Source organism: Zootoca vivipara, chromosome 12, assembly GCF_965207765.1.
Source record: "Zootoca vivipara chromosome 12, rZooViv2.hap1.1, whole genome shotgun sequence".
Lineage (NCBI taxonomy): Eukaryota > Metazoa > Chordata > Lepidosauria > Squamata > Lacertidae > Zootoca > Zootoca vivipara.
This window is the reverse complement of record NC_142595.1, coordinates 52,209,444-52,229,360: the sequence shown is the minus strand read 5'-3', so window position 1 is coordinate 52,229,360 and position 19,917 is coordinate 52,209,444. Positions and strand designations below refer to the sequence as shown.

The 19,917-nt window shown below is 50.9% G+C and overlaps 1 protein-coding gene across 7 annotated transcripts in view; it reads left to right on the top strand.

The window, feature by feature from the left end:
* Window positions 1–376: 376 nt before the first annotated feature.
* GIGYF1 (GRB10 interacting GYF protein 1) overlaps window positions 377–19,917 on the top strand; it is a 35,223-nt gene continuing 15,682 nt past the window's right edge. For 4 of the 7 annotated variants that reach the window (XM_088655907.1, XM_060281945.2, XM_060281947.2 and 1 more), the window contains exons 1-11: window positions 377–541; window positions 14,008–14,285; window positions 14,701–14,776; window positions 15,808–15,905; window positions 16,101–16,230; window positions 16,604–16,699; window positions 17,040–17,151; window positions 17,521–17,632; window positions 17,753–17,823; window positions 18,627–18,830; window positions 18,975–19,207. In XM_088655907.1, coding sequence (XP_088512033.1) covers window positions 15,871–15,905; window positions 16,101–16,230; window positions 16,604–16,699; window positions 17,040–17,151; window positions 17,521–17,632; window positions 17,753–17,823; window positions 18,627–18,830; window positions 18,975–19,207 — 993 coding nt within the window. In that variant the 5' untranslated portion in view covers window positions 377–541; window positions 14,008–14,285; window positions 14,701–14,776; window positions 15,808–15,870. Of the gene's footprint in view, window positions 542–14,007; window positions 14,286–14,700; window positions 14,777–15,807; window positions 15,906–16,100; window positions 16,231–16,603; window positions 16,700–17,039; window positions 17,152–17,520; window positions 17,633–17,752; window positions 17,824–18,626; window positions 18,831–18,974; window positions 19,208–19,917 lie in introns of those variants that run through there. The other 3 variants (XM_060281948.2, XM_060281946.2, XM_060281944.2) reach the window with 2 other exon arrangements.

Here is a 19,917-nt window from a genome sequence, read left to right as displayed (position 1 = left end):
CGCGGGAGGGGGCGGGAAAAAAATCGTTTCGGGCGCGCGCGTCACGTGATACGTCACGGCGGCCGGGCGTGCTCCTCGGAGGGGGCTGCAGCTTCGGCCTTGATCACGTGACGCTGAAGCGCGGCGCTCGCCTTCCCCTCTCTCTTCTACCTCTGCAACGCTCGAGGTGAGTCGGGTAAGCGCGCGCGGGAGGGGGGGAACTCCCCACCACGTGACAAGCGTGAAAGGATTACGAGACGCCGGGCGATCACGTACGGAGGCGCGTCTTCCTGGCGCGACTGCGGCTGCGCGACACCTCGTTTTTTTACCCGCCTTTCCTCTGCCACGTGACCTCCCCTCCTCCCCGGCCTGCCTTTGGCGCCCGCGTCACGTGACCGGGAGGAGGGCGGCCATCTTGGTTACAAACACAAACAAGCGGCGAGAGGAGGAAGGAGCGAGAGAAGCGGAGCCGTAGACGCCGCTGCGGCCTCCTCCTCTTTCCCCTCTCCCGTCCCCCCCTCTCCTCCTCCTCCTCCTCCCCGCGCGCGCGGAGCAGTTGCGGGTAAGAGACGCCGCGGGGCGCCCCCTCCCCCCGTCGCCATGGGAACCGGGGAGCCCACACCCCACTTCTCCCTCGGGGCCCCGCCCTCCTCCGTCGCCATGGAGAGGGGCTCCCCCCGTCGCAGCACCCCCCAACACACACATACACGCCGCCGCGGAACGAGGGCCCCGCCCCCTCTGGCGGCTGCGGTGCACGGGCCGCCCCTCCCCCCTCTCCTGCGAAGGTGCCTTATGGAGACGCAGAGGAACCCCCCCCCCAAAAAAGTGCCGGGCGTAAGCGCTTTGCTCCGTCCTGGTAGCGTTTGCTGCGCCGTTTGCATTTCGCCTCCCGTTCCCCTGCACGCACTCGAGCGCGGGCCCTTCCTTAAAAAAAAAAGCATGGGGGCCCCTGTGTGCTGCACCTCCGGCCCCCCTCCCTCTCGTGCATGGCGGCGGAGGTCGTCCTCCTGCGTGTGCATGCAAAGTCCCGATGTCTCCTGCAGCTGCTGCAAAAAAAGCCCAACCCAACCCATTCGCCTTGCATCCCTGATTGCATTGTGCCCTTGCCGCGCTCGCCTTGCGGAGGCCCGTCGCCGGTTTTTGCAAGCAGGGAAGCCCCTGGGCAGGACGGACTTGAGACTCTCCCGAACCCGACCCGGCCCCCTAGGGCTCTCCCGTGGCGGCCCAGCAGCGTCGTGCCCTGGTGCCCTGGCGGCCCTGGTGCCCGTGCAAAGGAAGGGTGTGGGGTGGCCCCGGCGCCCCTGAAGGTTTTGCCGCTTCGCCACTCCCCTCCTGTCATGCTTGCGGAGACCTCGAAATGACGCTGGCTGCAAAAGGATTGCCGTGGTTCCCTGCAACTCCCTGTTCCTTAGAAAGATATTTGGGGCGCATATGCGCGCGCAGATCAGAGAGATCCGCAGTTCGGTGGAGTTCCAAGTTCAGTGTTGGTACAGGACCCTGTAAGGTCACCAGCCTGCAGAAAGCTATTGCGTGTGGGGGACGGACGGGACAGACAAACGCTTCTTGGGAAATGACCTGTAATAATTTGCATCCAGTTTGCATCAAACTCCAGTGCCAAAATGCCTTTGAGAAACAGAGTGTGATATATGGGGTTTGGGGAGTCCTGGTTTCCTTTCTTTTCTTTTCTCTTCTCTCACTCTCCTCCTCAAATATTATTTCCTTCCTGCTTGTTGAGTTAGTTTTGATGCCACCTCCTTGTAAAGCTTGGGTGTATAACTCGCACGTGGACATCTGTACTGTATATGTTTTCTGTAGCAGGGCACAATGTTTTGGCCTGTGCGGCAACAGCTGTGTGGCTGGTTTGCTGAAGAGAACCTCTGGCGGGGAAAGGTGGTTGTTTTCAATCCCATAATGTGGTAGCAAAAAAACTCCTTTAAGAGTTTTTAAAAGGCAGTTTGGCAGTGGCGAGTTTCATGCTTACTGCCCAGTCTTTGATTACTTATTTGTACAAACAGTCAATTTAGGAATACCTCGCTCCCAGTATTACAGCCTTGGGACATACCCTGAATGCCAGTGTACTTGGTAGTGGGTGGCTTGTGAAGAAGTCTGGCTTTCTGGCCCACAAACTCTTGTTCTGTTATAAGGCCAGGTGTGTGTGTGTGGTGCTGGTTGCCATATCCGAAAGAGATATGGCAGGATTGGAGTGTGTATGGTATATAGACTACGCGGAGTTAGGCAGAGCAATGGTCTGACTGTATGAGGTGGCTTTCTGTGCAAACCATCAGAGAACAGATATATTTTGGAGATTTCTTACCTCTTGGGGGGAAATAAACAAAATAGATTTAGAAAGCTGTACACGGTGCTGGGAGTGTTGAATAGATTCACCCATTGTTGGAACACAATGCAACGGATGCACACGAGGCAGACTTGCAAATAAGTTAACAAAGTTATTGGCTGGCCTGACTTTCAACCTTCTGTGGTCTAAAAGGGAAAGGAGAAAAACGCTTTTTTTCCTTTTTAAAGAAAAGCCTCTTCCTGCCTGGAGGTGGTGGCTTGTTGACATGTCTGTTATTAGGTTGTGGTGGACACATTTTGTGCAGTGTGCTGTTAACCTGTGGAATTCATGGCTGCAGGGAATAGTAACTGCCGCCATGCTAGGTGGACTTGCGTACGGTCATCCGTGGCCCTCACCACTCATTCCTCTATTGAGAAGCCGTTTCTCCCATTAGTAAATTTTGGCTGGAAACAAAGTTATTTTCATAATATTGTTGTTGGGATCTTGGCAGTTGTGTGAAGTTCAGATAGTCTTCTGAAATGCGCAGTTGCGCCTGGCAGAGGACAACAGTTTGTGTTCCCTGGTTCTGGCTCTCCGTCGCTTCTTCTGGAGTTGGTGCTTCGTTGGCCAACCTGGTCCGGTGGGGCTCTTTTCTGTTCTTTGAATGGGGGGGCAGGGTGAGATTTAAACAGTCCTTTGAGTTGAGTTTTAGCCACTAGGGAGACGAGCTCAACAAGATACATCCTTCCTGGATTTCTAGTGTCTGTGATCGGAAGAAAAATATTTCCCATGATGAAACCACACTTTATTAGGGGTCATGATCAATCAGATTGCTGCAGACACACGGCCACTTAATCCATAATTATTGTGCTGCAGCCACTAGTGGCCAGGTCACACCTAAGGGGTGTGGTCCTGCATTGAGTTCACACAGTTAACTGTGCTAACCTTGGTTGCCTGAACTTGCAAAAGGGTGGTCAAAATGGCAAAAGGGGCCAGAGTTTTGCAGCGCTGAAACAGCAAAGGCGCATGGAGTGCCTTTCACTAGGCTTATGCCCCCTCCTGTGTGGAGAGAGTTTGTTGCAGCTCTGGTGGTGGCCTTTGGGTTAGGCGTCTGCAATGCACTCTGCATAGAGCAGCTTTTGAAGACTGCATGGAAACAGCACTGAGCTCAAAACGCAGCCACTTAGGCTGCTAATTGGGACCTGGCACTGGCAGCTTTTCTCGCTGAGGCTTCAGAAGCCCCACTGGTTTCTGGTCTGCTTTGGAGCAATAGTGCTTGCCCTTAAAGCCCTCCGTGGTTTAGGAATCGTAATCCTGGAGGGCACGTCTGCTCCCACATAAAATCTGCCCATGCACAGATCACCCTTCTCCAGGCACCCCATGAGCTAAAGCAGACTACCCCAACCAGGATGTTGTGGACTACAACACCCATCAGCCTGAGCTAGCAAGGCCTGATGATGCTGGCACTGCTGGCGGTTGTGGTCCAGAACAGCTGAAGGCGTCCAGTCAGTGAAAGCTGCATCTAAAGCAAGGCCTGTTTGTGGCGCTCTCAGCCTTGCTGCATGTTTAGGCTAATTAATATCCCTGCTATTTTAAACTGAAGGGTGGTGTAGCAAAGTTTTAAATAAAGAAGGGGGGGCACATGGAGACTGTGGACGACCCTCTGTGGTTTTTAGCTCTGTGTTGTGTCCTGAGCCCAAACTCTTCCTGCATGTAGGAAGGTTTTGTCCCAGCCTAAGCTCAAGTGTAAATTGCCTGGAGACGGTGGTTTAGAAGGCGATTCATAAATCAGTGATGATAATAGTAATAGTAGTAAGCTTGGAAATGCTGACCCAGGTTCCAGCTCCCAGCATTAAAGCCAGCCTTTCCCCAACCTGGTGCCTTGCATGTTTTGGACTACAGCTCCCATCATGCCCAGCCAGCAGAGTTGTGTAATGCTGGGGCTGATGGGATTTGCAGCCCCAAATGTCTGGAGGGCACCAGGCTGGGGAAAGCTGATTCCAGAAAGGTATTGAGGACGAGGGGACACTGCGGAGACACATCCACCGTTGGCAAGCAAAGTCAGCCAGAGTGCATATATGTTCATTGCAGCCCCAGGGTCCTTGTTGGTCTGAAGTGCTAAATGGTATGTGACAAGCCAAATATTAGATACTAGAAGCGATTTAAAAGTTGAGATGCATAATATGTGGACTGTGGTTCTTCGGTGCCTGTTAATGAATTCCTTGATTTTCCGTAAATGGTTTTTCTTGGAAGTTTCTCGTGTTTCAAGTCATTGGCGTTCTCTTTGCCTCACCTCTGGAAAGGGCAACATCATCAAGGGGCTGGAGCGATGTTTGGACATTGGGAAAGGTTTCAATGTTTGGGGCTTTCCGTTTAGGGAAATGGCTAGTAAAGCCGGGGGACGACATGATAGAGACGTGTTAAGATTATGCACAATGTTGGGAAAGCAGCTAGGAAGAAGCTTTTTTCTAATACAGTGGTACCTCGACTTATGAAGTTGATCCGTTGCGCGGCCATCTTTGTAAGCCGAGGTCTTCGGTTGTTGAAGCGCTGCTTCTGCGCAGGCGCCGACCACACGCGCCGCTTTGCGCAGGTGCAGAATGCGCGTGCGGCGAAAAGACTTCCGGGGTTGTCGACTTCGGAAGTTGAAACCTTCGGAAGTCGAAGCGTTCGGTTGTCGAGGTACCACTGTAATGCTTGGACGCAATGGGGGTCATCATATGATTGACGAATGTTGGAAGTTTCAGGAGAGGGAGGAGAAAGTCCTTCGCAACAGCACATGGTTAAATTCTGTCATTTGCTCCTGCTTCACCCAGAAAAGTCCTCCTTTGCTTCTAGTGGTGTCCAGACTTTTTTTCAAAGAGGGCCAGATTTGATAAAGTGAAGGGCCGTGAGGGCCGACCAAAGTTATTGACCTCTTTTTTTAGGATTGAAGTTGTTGAGTTTTTTTTAAAGGATTTTACCCCAGGAAATAAACTGCTGCAGGGGCCGGATTAGGCCCCCAAAATGGATTTTGGACATACCTGTGCTAGGTGTACTGAAGGCTACCCGTTTGGATGGCTTTAAAAGAGGATTAGGTAAAGTCATGGAAGAGGTAGGCTCTGATCTACCTCTGCTGCTGAAGGCAGTATATCTCTGAACGGTAAAGGGACGCGGGTGGCGCTGTGCTCTAAACCACTGAGCCTCTTGGGCTTGCTGATCGGAAGGTTGGCAGTTCGAATTCCCATGGTGGGGTGAGCTCCCGTTGCTCTGTCCCAGCTCCTGCCAACCTAGCAGTTTGAAAGCATGCCAGTGCAAGTAGATAAATAGGAAGGTAAATGGCGTTTCCGTGCGCTCTGGTTTCCGTCACGGTGTCCCATTTCGCCAGAAGCGGTTTAGTCCTGTTGGCTATATGACCTGTAAAGCTGTCTGTGGACAAACACTGGCTCCCTCAGTCCGAAGCGAGATGAGCGCCGCACCCCGTAATCGCCTTTGATTGGACTTAACCATCCAGGGGTCCCTTTACCTTGCCTTTTACCTTATCTCTGAACACCAGATCCTGGGAATCTCAAGTGGCTGGAGGGGGCTTCTGTTGTTGCGCTCGGGTCCTGCCTATGGATTTCCCTTCGGAACATCTGGTTGACCAGAGTGAGAACAGGATGCTGGGCTAGATTGGGAGCTTGTTGGGCTTTTGGCCTGATCCAGCTGCTCTGCTTTTAGGGCTCATCTTAATGTACTCTGGATAAATTGTTCAGTTCTAAAGAATTGATCGGTAAACTTGAGGAAGAATCCCGGGTAGTATTTCAAGACGATTGAAGGGAATAAATGATCCAAATAAATAGCAACACACTTCTCATGCATGTAAAAATAATAAAGTTGGTTGTTTCTTTTGTTTGGTCACCCTGCATCTTCCGTTTGGGCTGCTCTGTCCAATCTAGACACGAAACCCCTGGCTGTGTCTGAGAGGGAAGAGGTGGTTGAGAAGCTGGATTTGCAAGCAGAACCAAGGAGAAAAACTTTCCTCTGGTGGTGGTCATTTATTGCACTTCTTACGTGTGTTTCATCCCAGGGTGGGTTGACAACAGTGTAAAATGCAACATTTAAGTTGGTTCAAAAATCTTTACAACCAGAAGAACAGTAAGGTGCAGTAATACAAAATATTGCGAGTGCTGACCATGGTTCTCTTGTCTAATGTATTTTAGATCTCCTCCCTCTAGCCTGATGGTTGCTCTCCTAATAATAATAATAATAATAATAATAATAATAATAATAATAGTAATATATTATTTATACCCTGCCCATCTGGCTGGGTTTCCCCAGCCACTCTGGGCGGCTTCCAACAGAAATATTAGAATACACTAATTTCTTAAAGATTAAAAGCTTCCCTAAACAGGGCTGCCTTAAGATGCCTTCTAAAGGTCTGGTAATTGTTATTCTCTTTGACCTCTGGTGGGAGGGCATTCCACAGGGTGGGCGCCACTACCGAGAAGGCCCTCTGCCTGGTTCCCTGCAACTTGGCTTCTCGCAGCAAGGGAACCGCCAGAAGGCCCTCCCTCGGCGCTGGACCTCGACTCCTCTCGGCTTTTAGCTGCCCACTTTGCGTGCATTCCAGGTGTTGTGTGTGGAGCTCAAGAGACAGGTGGAGTTGGGAGCTGCCAGGTTGGACTTGGCCAGGCTCTCTTTGCTGCATGCAAAGTCTGGTTTCCCAGCGCCTCCCTTGTTTGCTCCACTCATCCGCTGCCAGCTGAAAGGTTCATGCCGCAGTGCTTTATTCTGAGCTCCTGCAAAGCCCCCTGCCCACCATCTCAGCTGTGTGGCTGTCCTTGTGGATTTATTTGGTAGCCTTTGCTTTGTCACTGGTGTGGAGTTTTTGTCCCCTCTGAAGCCCTGGCCATGGAACCAATATCACAACATGGGCTTCAGACCAGCCTGGGACGATATGTTGATATATTGGCCAGCCCTAGTTTGCCAACCAGACGCCCGTTTTTGGAAGCCGGAAAGCAGGACCTGAGTGCGAGAGTGCTCTGCTCTCCTGTGGTTTCCAGCAACTGGTATTCAGAAGCAGTGGGAGTGGAACGAAGCTCTGAGAGTTAGTAGCCATTGATGGCAAAGTTCTACCTACATGACCAGAGCCTCTTGTTGATTTATATTCTACCATCCAGAATTTGGGGCTGGCTATTCTTTAATAATAGGGACCCAGGTGGCGCTGTGGGTTAAATCACTGAGCCTAGGGCTTGTTGATCAGAAGGTCGGTGGTTCGAATCCCTGTGACGGGGTGAGCTCCCGTTCCTTGGTCCCAGCTCCTGCCAACCTAGCAGTTCGAAAGCACGTCAAAATGCAAGTAGATAAATAGGAACCGCTACAGCGGGAAGGTAAACGGCGTTTCCATGTGCTGCTCTGGTTTGCCAGAAGCGGCTTTGTCATGCTGGCCACATGGCCTGGAAGCTATATGCCTGCTCCCTCGGCCAATAATGCGAGATGAGCGCGCAACCCCAGAGTTGGTCACGACTGGACCTAATGGTCAGGGGTCCCTTTACCTTTTATTCTTAATAATAATAATAATAATAATAATAATAATAATAATAATAATAATAATATACAGCACACAGTGAGGCAGTTTGAACCCTCTCCCCCCCCCCCGAGTCCCTAGGTTTGGCTATTCCTTTCGCCTTGCAGGACAGGAGAGAGGGAGGGAGGCTTCCTTCCTAAGGAATTGGCTCCCTGCGGTCAGAGGACATGTGGGACACCTCTTGGAAGTTGGAACTGAACAGGCACCATACAACTGTACTGTACTATTATAGGAGTAAAACTTTCTTTCCTTGAGGGTGAGCGAGCAAAAGAGTATGTTGTTGTTGTTGTTGATTCCAATTCACTTAAATGTCCTATTGTCCGAGGCTGAACTTTTATGTTGCCATGGTGGTGGTGGTGGTGATCGTGGGGGGTGGGGGGCTCTTGTCTCAAGCAACACCTTTAGTTCTCCTGCTTGTTGGGTATTTGTGAGCCGCAGATGAAAAGAATAAGCCATTCTGAGATATCCAGCATAGCATTTTGTTTCAAAGAGTTTCCATTTTCTGTGGGTTCAGGTTGTGGGTGAAGAGCTCTGGGTGCTGCCAAGCAGGCGCCTCCGGGAAGCCCGCAAGCTGCCCATGGAGGTGGCTGAATGCTCCCAAACTTTGTAAAGGTACAGGAAGGAGCAACCTAAATGATCAAAAGGCCAGAGGAAGCTGTAAACTCAGTAGGATTGCCCAGGGAAACTGAATGATGGAGGATTCAAGATGCACTAAGGAAGATACTCTCTCATGGCACATGTTAAAACTGTGGAATTTGCCAACACCATCAAATCATAGAATTGTAGGGACCCCGAGAGTTATCAGGTCCAACTAGATCATAAACGGCACATGGCCACCCAACCTCTGCTTAAAAACATCCAGGAAAGGAGAGTCTGCCACCTCTCATGGGAGTCTGTTCCACTGTTCTGTTGAAAGCAGCCCAGAGTGGCTGGGGAAACCCAGCCAGATGGGCGGGGTATAAATAAATTATTATTATTATTATTATTATTATTATTATTATTATTATTATTATTATTATGTCAAACAGAGCTTACAGTCAGAAAGGTATTCAGGATATTTAGTCGGAATCTCCTTCCTTGTCATTTGAATCCGTTTGGATCCTGCCCTCTGGAGCTGCAGAAAACAAGCTTGTTCCATCTTCCATTTGATGACAGCCCTTGAGATACTTGAAGATGGTTTCCAGACCCTTTGATCATCCTGGTCTCGCCCCTCTGCACACCTCCCTGCTTGTCAACATCCTTCTTAAACTGGGGTGCCCAGAACTGGGCACAGGTCTCCAGGTGTGGCCTGGCCAAGGCGAGTGGGATTATTCCTTCCCTTGATCTGGGCCCTAGACTTCTGTTGATGCAGCCTAGAATAGCATTACCTAGCTTTTTTTGCTGCTGCATCACACTATGGACTCGTGTTAAGCTTACAGTCTGCTAAGACCCCTGGATCCTTTTCACATGTACTTCTTGCAATCCAGGTGTCCCTCATCTTACATTTGCGCAGCTGGCTATTCTTCTGCCAAAGTGTAGAACCTGACATTTGTCCCTGTTGCAATTCATTTTGTTAGATTTGGCTCAGTTCACCAATCTGTTAAATTCATTGTGAACCCCAAATCTATCTTCACTGGCATTGGCTACCACTCCCCATTTATTGTCATCTGCAAATTTGATTAGCATCCCCTCAGGTCCTCCATCCAAGTTGTTTATAAAGATGTTGAACCACAACAGGCCCAGGACAGGACCCCACATCACCCCACTTGTCACTGTTTCTGTGATGACAAGTAACTTTTATCAGAAAAAGAAATGAGATTTGTCTGGAATGACCGACTGTTTAATTATCTGTTCTGGCCCCATTAGTAAGTTAACGTAGGTGTGCAGGTTTATGTAAAAAATATAAAGAAGGCAAACTCTTGCCTCCGTAGAGGAGAGACCATGGACTTTAAAACCCAAACTCATATGAAGTCGTTTCCCCTCCTACCACTAGGTGGCGATGCTTCTATGTTCTCAGTGTCCCTCTTGGTTTTCAATTTTTAAAAAATTCCGCCGGCAGTTTTTCGCTTGCCAGATGTTCTCTTGCACCATCAGGATTTCCAAGTAGAGTGGGACTCCCTTAAAGTGCACTCATTTCTTCTTGGGATGATTCTGACACACCCTCTTTGTGTGTCCTCTTTCGTCTTTTCTCTCTCTCTCCCTCCCTTCCCAGGCTATCTAAAATCGTCAGCTCGGCTTCAAACAATAACCCCCAGGATCAAATCAAATAAAAACCACCGAAGGTTCAGCAGTGCATTTTATAAGCAAACTTTTTCAGCAGGGGGCCGGTCATAATAATAATAATAATAATAATAATAATAATAATAATAATAATAATGAACGAATTCTTATGCCCCACAAATAACCCAGAGAGATGCATTTTAAGTAAAAGGACACATTCTACTCATGTAAAAACATGCTGATTCCTGGACCGTCCATGGGCCGGATTTAGAAGGTGATTGGGCCAGCAGATTGTGATCTGCCGGTAGATTGCTGGACGTCTGATCACTGGTAGATCATTGGCTCCCCCCAAAGAAGCTGAACAACTGTGGCTCCCCTAAAAAAAAGCTCAACATTTTACCTCCTACCTGGAAAAACTCAACAACTTTGACCCGAACCCCAAAAAAGGGGGTAAATCACTGCCAGATTTTAACTCTGTGAGTAGATTGCAATCTCTTGGGAGTTGGCCACCCCTGGTCTAACCCAACCTCCTTCAAGGCAGGGGTCTCAACACGTCCCCCCATCCAGTTTGAAACCATACCAGGCCCTGCTTACCTTTGCAAATGCGCTGCTGAAAAAAGTAAGAGCCGCTCAATAGAGACTGGGGTGATCGGAGGGGGAGTGTGTGGGGATGCCACCAGCCTGGGTGGCTCTAAAAAGGAATTAAGGGGAAACAATGGAAAGGGTTGTCAATAACTAGTAGTGTTGGGGGCAACCTGCCTTTGAATAATACCAGTTCCTGGGAATCCCAGGTGGGGAGAGTGGCTCTCATGCTCAGGTCCTGCATCGGAACAAAATAAAAAAATCAAAATATTTCTTCCAGTAGCACCTTAGAGACCAACTAAGTTTTGTGTGCATGCACACTTCTTCAGATACACTGAAACAGAAGTCATCAGACCGTTGTATATAGTGAGAGGGTGGGGAGGGGTATTACTCAGAAGGGTGGTGGGAATGGGTGATTGGCTGATAGGTGTGGTAAACTGATGACTGCAATTGGTCTTACAGGAAAAAGCAAGGGGTGAGATAGCTAAAAAAGCCTTATCATGTATAATGAGATAAGAATCCAATGTCTCTATTCAGACCAGGTCCATGGTTTTAAGTTTGGTAAAAAGTTGTTATTCAGCAACTTCTCTTTCCAGTCTATTTCTGAAATTCTTTTGTAATAAGACAGCTACCTTGAGATCTTGTATAGAATGTCCTGGGAGATTGAAGTGTTTTCCGACTGGTTTCTCTGTCTTGTGATTCCTGATGTCAGATTTATGTCCATTTATCCTTTGGCGTAGGGTTTGGCCTGTTTGTCCAATATAGAGAGCTGAAGGGCACTGTTGGCATTTGATGGCATACACAATGTTAGAAGATGAGCAATTAAACAGTCCTGAGATGGTATGTTGGATGTTGTTGGGGCCAGTGATGGTGTTGTCCGGGTGTATGTGGCAGCAAAGTTGGCATCTGGGTTTATTGCAGGCTCTGGTACCAGTGTCCATGTTAAGTCTGGTGGTGGTATTATTGTGGGTGAGGAGTTGTTTAAGATTGGGTGGCTGTCTTGAGGCAATGAAAGGTCTTCCTCCCAGAGCTTGAGAAAGGGAGCTGTCATTGTCTAGGAGAGGCTGTAGATCTCTGATGATGCGTTGTACTGTTTTAGCTTGGGAGCTGTATGTAATTACTAATGGTGTTCTGTTATTTTCTTTTTGGGGTCTGTCTTGCAGCAAGTTCTCTCTGGGTATCAGTCTGGATCTGTTGTTTAACTTCATTGGGCTGATATTTTAGTTCTAATAAGGTTTGCTGTAGGTCCTGTTGTTGGCTTTCTGTAATGGGAATCTGCTTGGCCACTCCCAGAACAGGATGCTGGGCTGAAATGGGCTCCCTTTGGCCCCTGGTCCCACTGAAGGGTTCTTCAATTGACATCCCTTTCCTACTGCTTCTCCCCGGAGAGCCAGGCTCAGACGCCACTTGACCATGAAGCTTGCTGGTGGTCTTGGGTCATTCGTTCGTAATAGTAATAAACGTTGCCCTCACTGGGCGTGTCGCTTTGCAGAATACAAGAGGGCAGGATTCTGACCTGCGGGGTTGGGTGTGTGTGTGTGTGCGCGTGTTCACGTTCCTGAAATCAACAGGGGGGTTAGGCATTGCTTGATCCCAGGCCCTGAACTAACTTTTGCAGGAAAGAAGTCTGAGAAACCGAGGTAGATGGGGGTGACGAGAGATGAAGTTCCAGAGGCAAAATTAATAGGCGATAGACAGACTAATAGACAAAATTTAAAACTGACCAATTGCTGGGTCCAGATGAGAGTTCTTAAAAGAACTCAGAAATTGCTGATCTTCGAGCAAAAATACTTGCCCCTATGATCAGCCTCTACTGGAAAGTAGCCACCCTGTAAGTCCAGTTTTTAGAAGGCGGTCCAGGGGGATCGTGGCCATTACAGGCCGGTAGCTTAGTGTCTGATCCAGGAAAACGGGCGGAAATGATTGTTAAAGATTTGAAAAGCATATACAGTAGAAGAAAAATCTTCCTGAAGCAGAAGCAGCATGCCTTCTACAAGAGCAAGTCCTGTCTCACATATTTCTTACAGTTCTTTGAGAGTGTCAGCAACCATATAGATATAGAGACATAGCCTTCTCCTCCTCCATGAATTTGTCCAATCCTCTCTTAAAACCACCTGCCTCCTGTCGGAGCAAGTTCCATTGGTTAACTACAGGTGAAACTTGGAAAATTAGAATATCGTCGAAAAGTGCATTTATTTCAGCAATGCAACTTAAAAGATGAAACCAGTATATCAAATCAAATCAATAACCTTTATTAGGCATGACAAATTCAGAAGCTTCAGAACAAAATTATGAGTAAAACATTCACATTATAAACTTCATGAAATAAAATACATATTAATTGATTTAGTATTTTAGAGCAATATATCAATTTTCAATTAGCATCCCCTGGTCCTCTCCACAGTGGCCCAATCTCTCTGCGTGAACCGAGCACAAAAACTCAGCCACCACTAAAGTAACTACATCATTATTATCTGACAATAACCCCATAATAGTTGGCATTGCTGCGATCGATGCATCCACCTGCAAAGCATCCAGCAATCGTCTTCTCGCATTAATACTGTAATTACAGGAAAAGAAAATGTGGTCCAATGTATCTGGTTCATTCTTCCCGCATTTACATAAACGTTCGGCTTTTGGGAGAGCTAGATATCGAAACCAGTATATGAGATACATGCATGACATGCAAAGCAAGATATGTCAAGCCTTTATTTGTTGTAATTGTAATTATTTGTCGTTAGGCGGGTCAGTTATAAATGGAATGTAATTAATGAAATGTAATAGCGATGTTTATTTTTGCATTATTGAAACTATTTGTTTTATTACTGTGGAATTTCCAAAAGAAAGCATTTGTAAAAAGTAAATAATAATAATAATAAGTTGCATTACTGAAATAAATGCACTTTTCGACGATATTCTAATTTTCCAAGTTTCCCCTGTATGTGCTGCATGAAGAAGTCCATTCTTTTTTTCCTTTTTTTTTGCCTGTCCTAAATCTCCCTGCATTCGGCTTCTTTGGATGCCCAGGAGTTCTAGTGTTGTGTGTGTGTGTGGGGGGGGAATCTTTCCTCTCCACTTTCTCCATGCCATTCAGAACTTTAAACTTCTATCTTGCCATAGAATGGTAGACTTGGAAAGGAACCCCAGGGATCATCTAGTCCAACCCCCTCCAATGCAGGGATCTCAACTAAAGCATCCAAGGCAGGTGTCCACCCAGCTTCTTCAAGGAAGGAGAGGGTTTTGTCTAAACTTAAAAGCCCCAAGCGCAGCAACCTTCTACAAGGCAGGAGCCAGTTTTGTGTGGTTCCTGACTTCCCAGCCCCATGCCATCGGCCTATGGCCAGGTGAACTACAGCCATGTGTCTGGGCAGGCTCCCCACTGGAGCGCATCGACGCCAACCCCCTGCTCTGTCTCTTCTTCCAGAGAGTTTCTCCGATGTGAATTGAGCCGTGGAGGTCGTGTCGTGGGGGGCCCCAAGGCCAAGCAGCCTTCTGGGGAAATCGCCCGCGGCTTCTGGCCATACGGGGCTCCGGGAGCAGCACCGGGAGGATTGCTCGTGTCAGACAAGGAGGCCGACTCTTCCTCCCCTCCCGCCGGGCTCTTGGCTTTGCCGGTGACCTCCACCCCCCTGTGGCTGCTGACAAGGGGGCGGCGTGCTGTGGGGCTGCTGCTGGGGTGAGCATCTGCCCTGAGATCTACAGGTATAGGGCGGTTATATATTATTATTATTATTGTTGTTGTTGTTGTTCTTCTTGTTCCCTCTCTCAGTCTGGGAGGCCCCATTAGAATGCCAGATCAGGCCGAAGGGGAAGCTATGAGCCACCCATGCTGCGGGGCCGCAGAGTGGCAAGGCACTATTGTTGTCTCGGGTCAGAGAAGCACAAGCACCTTTTTTGCTGGACTACGTGCCATTTGGTCTGCCCTTGCTCTGGCGAGTCAGCGGCGTGCTGGACCCAGAGCATGCCAAGAGGGGCAGCAGAGGGAGTTGCCTGCCTCATCCGGCTGGGATTCCTGAGCCACCAGCTCCAGGCTTCTGGGCAACGCATCCCCAAATCGCCAGCCCTTCTGTTTGAATGAGCTTCAAGTCGTAATATGCCTTTGATCTGTCTTCTGCAGGTTCCCTGCTGTTGAGATTGGACTTCCCAACCTGAGGGGGTGATCCAGGGCGGATCCTTGTTAAGCTATAACGCAGGTGGGCAGCATGTTTGAAAGACCCCCTTTCTCCTCCTCCTCCTCCTCTTCTGTCACTCACCCCCAGCCCAGAAACCCAGGCTCCTGAACCTCTAGTTCTCTAGAGACCCCTTTCTTCCTTCTTTTCACCTCTTGGCTTAACTCTGTAGGAATTTGAGTGCCCTTTGTCTCAAACTGAGAAACCCTTTTGCTGTGGTTGCCTTCGACATACAGTGGAACCTCGGTTCACGAACACCTCGGTTTACGAATTTTCGGTTTACGAACTATCCTAACCCGGAAGTTAGTAAACCGAGGTGCCCGAGGCCTACTGAGCGTCCGATGCCTTCGGGGAGGCCGGGCCTTCGCTCCGATGCCTCCTGGAGGCCCGGAGCGAAGGCCAAACCTCCCCGAAGACATCGGAGCGTCTGATACCTTCGGGGAGGCTGGGCCTTCATTCCGATGCCTTCCAGAGGCCGGGGAGCTTTTCCGTGACTGGGCTGCATCGGAGCAAAGCGGTTAATCCGTTCTAGACGAGGAAAAACACCCCCTAAAGCAGCAGGGCCTTCGCTCCGATGCCTTCGCGGAGGCCAGGGAGCGCTCCCCGGCCTCCGCGAAGGCATCGGAGCGAAGGCCCTGCTGCTTTAGGGGGTGTTTTTCCTCGTCTAGAACGGATTAATCAACTTCCCTTTACTTTCAATGGGAAAGTTTGCTTCGGTTTATGAACACTTCGGTTTATGAACAGACTTCTGGAACCAATTGTGTTCGTAAACCGAGGTTCCACTGTACCTCTCCCTCTACCACTGAGCCACCGGTTTGACCCGGGAGAGAGAAGGGTTCAAATCCCCACTCAGCCGGGAAGCTCACTGGGTATGACGTCGGGGGGTGGGGGCAGTCACTGCCTGTCGGCCTAAACTGTCTTGTAGGGTTGTTGTGGGGGATTAAATGAGAAAAAAGGAGAACAACCCCATCAGCCACTTTGAGCTCCTTGCAGGGAAAACTGAGGGGAAATGCGGGCCATGAATGCCATAGGTAACTAAATACAATGAATACCAGGTTTTTGGGGAAGAGAAGAAAGAAGACGAGAGCCAGAGGAAAGTCAGCCCAGGAGCGGCAGAGATGGCAGCCGAGACACTGAACTTTGGGCCAGAGTGGTGAGTGTGTGTCTTTTGAGGCTGCTGCTGCACCCGGAAAGGCCCTTTAGGGCAGAGGGAAGCCGACCTCTGGTGGGAAAGGAGGACTTGCTGGATCCTGAGGGGTTGAGTAGGAAGAGACAGCTCCCTGCTGTTGCCTGACACATCTCCTCCTTCCTCCTCCCTCCTCCTCCCTCCTCCTCCCTCTTTCCTCAGGCTCCGCGCTCTCTCCAGTGGCGGGAGTGTCGCTTCCCCCCCACCCTCCCCTGCCATGCCAAAGTACAAGCTAGCTGAATACCGATACGGGCGGGAAGAGATGTTAGCACTTTACGTGAAAGACAACAAGGTGAGTGCCGCACGGTTGCGGGGGTGAGCGCACCGGCCTCTTCACCCCCGGCGGGTCGGGGCTCGTGCCCCCAGCGTGTAGGGCTGCTTGACCACGGGGGGGTGGGGGGGCGGGGCGGGCACGTTCCGCCGCCCCAGGTACGAATTGCTTTCTCCTCTCTGTTTACAATCTTCGAATAACCTCCCCTTTTGCTAAGCTGAAAGGAACAGCAATTAATTGCCGAGGTTCCAGCTTGCTTCCATTGCCCGCTTCCTGTATCTTCTTTACTTTCCCCACCCACCTCCGAGGCTGACCCGTGCGGAGCGCTGGGTTGGTCTGGAAAGAAGCTGGGAGGGCTCCTGAAGGCTTCCTTTCCGGGCTCCTCCTTCCACAGGTCCCGGAGGAGATCCAGGATAAAGAGTTCTCTGCCATTCTCCAGGACGACCCTCTGCAGCCTCTGGCGTTGGTTCCCTTAACGGAAGAGGAGCAGGTAAACGTGGCGTCGGCGTTGGCAGCTGGCTCCTAGCCCCAATGGCTGTGCTCTGCCCTCCACAGTCGGAGGCAGCCGTGCTCCTGAATCCTGGTTGCTGGAAGCCGCAGGAGGGAAGAGTTCTGCTCCTGTGCTTGGATCCTGCTTGCCGGTTCCCCGTTGGGGCATCTGGTCGGCCTCTCTGAGAACAGGATGCTGGACCGGATGGGCCCCCTTTGGCCACACCCAGCAGGCTCTTCTTACGGTCTTAACGATGGGAGGGAGGGCTTTTGACAAACCGTGGGTCCAGAGGCTGCCTCTTCTCAAATTCTGCTTTCTCTCCCCCAAATATCTGCTTCAGAGGAACTTCTCCATGTCTGTGAACAGTGTTGCAGTGCTAAGGCTGATGGGAAAGGGAGGCGGGGCTGCCCCGGCCGGAGTCTCCCGGGGGAGAGGCAGCACGCGGAGCCGAGGTACGGGGGCATCCTGGGTGCGGGGGGGGGCTCCCCTTCCCACCTTCCCCTGCTCTCCCTTGGGTAGGCGGTGAGTGGGTTCCTGTTTTTGAGGGACAGTGCAGTGGTTAAGAGTGTCAGACTAGGACCTGGGAGAGATCAGGGTTCAAATCCCGCTCTTTGGCCATGAAGCTCCCTGGGTGGGTGACTTTGGACGGTGGTCACCGCCTGTCTCAGCCTCATCTACCTTGTTGAGGGAATTAGGGGAGGGGAGAGAACCGTCCACACTGCCACTTTGAGCTCCTTGGAGAGACAAGGATGAGATATTCATGCAGTCAGTCAATCAATGTTATTTGACACCTCACCTCTCTCCACCCCGCAACTAAACAGGCCGTGGCCGTGGCGAGAGTGGCTTTTACCAAAGAAGCATTGAGGAGGCAGAAGGGGCATTTGGCCGCGGTGGGGTCCGCGAGATACACCGCAGCCAGAGTTGGGATGACCGGTGAGTAGGGGTCCGGGGGGCGGGGCGGGAGGGAGCTGTGTCTGTGTGTGCGAGTCGGTGAGGGAACCTGCTTTCCCTGTTTCCTTGCTCTGACACCCTCTTCTCCTCCTCCTCCTGCAGAGGAGAGCGACGGTTTGAGAAGCCCATCCGACGGGAAGGAGGTACAGTGGATTTCCCACCTAGATCACAAGGTAGTCAGCGGGTTGGCAAGATTCATCCTACTCACAGTCCCCCCCCCCCCCGGCCAGCTTCCTTCGTTCCTTGTGCAGGAAGGGAACTTGTCCTGCCAGCTGCCTTTGAAATGAGGAGCTGTTGTTAGCCTTTGGGCATTTCTGGTAACAGAGGAGAGCTATGCCCCCCCCCCAAAGCGGCCTGCTGCTTTTCATTGCTGGGCGCAGAAGAGGGGGCTTCTCTCACCTGTTCTGGTTCTGGAGGGTGGGGCACTCCATAGCTCTCTCTCCATCCTGCTAACTCACCTGTACGCAGTTCCTTTTTGCATATGCCTTGCCAGGGATGCGCTTAATAGCAAGGGGTGTGTGTGCGTGCTCCATCAATCCCAGCTACTTTTTCGCACCTGGCCCAGGCCAGTTGGGGTGGGAGGGCTCAGAGGACCACACTGGACCCTTCACTAAGAGTCTGGCTTAGAGACCCCCTACATTTGAAGCCGCGGGCTCCCGTTTAGGTGTGCACCATCCCGTTTCTGTAAGATGGTTCCCCTTCCTCTTGCAAATCGTGCCCCTGCATAAAAGCCACCTTCAGGGTGGGTGTGGCACGTCCTATTCCACTGATTAGTGTCCCTGGGGTGGGACAGCCCTCCCCATCTCTCCTTAGAATTGTAGAGTTGGAAGGGACCCCAAGGGCCATCTAGACCAACCCCCTGCAATGCAGGAAACTTTGGGCCCAACGTAGGTCTCAAACCCACGACCCACAGATTAAGCGTATCGCACTCCTATGAACAAAACTTATCCGCCACCTTCTCCCTCCTTATTTGAAGCACGGGCTCCGTTTGAGGAAGTGGTTCCCCCGGGACGCAAGGAGTTTGCCCGCTCGGACAGCGACAACTGGCGCACCCTCCGAGAGGAGCACGAGGAGGAGGAAGAGGGCAGCAGCGGTGGTGCTGTGGCCGTGGCGGGGGTCAGCTGGCGGCAGAGTGGAGGCCCCCGGCGGGAGAGTGAGCGCTGGCGGTCTGCTAGCCCAGGTGAGAGCCCCACGGCGGAAGCAAGCAAGCTTGGGGAGGCGAGGAGGAAGAGGGCGGCAGGCGTCCGCTTCCGGCCCCCCGCAGAGGCCGCGGGAAGGAGAAATGGGTTTGCCCTCAAATCTCCCTCCCCCCCTCTCCCCACAGACGGAGGAGGCCCTCGGTCCGCGGGGTGGCGGGAGCACGGCGGAGAGGGGCGCCGGCGGAAGTTCGATTTTGACTTCCGGGAGCGGGAGGATGAGCCGCGGAGTGGGCGCCGGCACCGGCACAACAGCGACGGCTTCGAGGACGACAAGGATGGCCTCCCCGAGTGGTGCCTGGAGGACGAGGAAGAGGAGATGGGGACGTTCGACTCCTCCGGGGCCTTCATGTCCCTCAAGGTGAGCAGCAGGTTCCTAGATTCCAACAGTGTTTTCCCCAAAATCGCTAGGGAGAAAAGGTCTTCTCTGCTTGGGGTTTCTTCACATTTGTCTGTCTATACATCTGTCTGTCTGTCTATCTCACCCACACAGACACAGATCTAGGGTTTATCCTGGGGCGGGGGAGCCTTCTTTCCATTGGGTGTCTGCTATCATGTAGGGGGAGAGAGGGGAGAAGATGATGATTAAAAATTAAAAAAGAAAAAATCCTTCCAGTAGCAACTTCAAGACCAACTAAGTTTGCATGCAAATGAAAGCTCATACCAATGACGAACTTAGTTGGTCTGTAAGTTGCTACTGGAAGGAATTTTTCTATTTTATTTTTATTTTGTTTCGAGGGCAGACCAACATGGCTACCTCCCTGTAACTAGAAGATGATCGTTATTATTGACTTACTTGTTGCCTTCTAGGGATGCAGGTGGCACTGTGGGTTAAACTACAGAGCCCTAGGGTTCAAATCCCCGCAATGGGGTGAGCTCCCGTTGCTTGGTCCCTGCTCCTGCCAACCTAGCAGTTCAAAAGCATGCCAAAAAAAGTGCAAGTAGATAAATAGGTACTGCTCTGGCGGGAAGGTAAACGGCGTTTCCGTGCGCTGCTCTGGTTTCGCCAGAAGCGGCTTTGTCATGCTGGCCACATGACCCGGAAAAACGGTCTGCAGACAAACGCTGGCT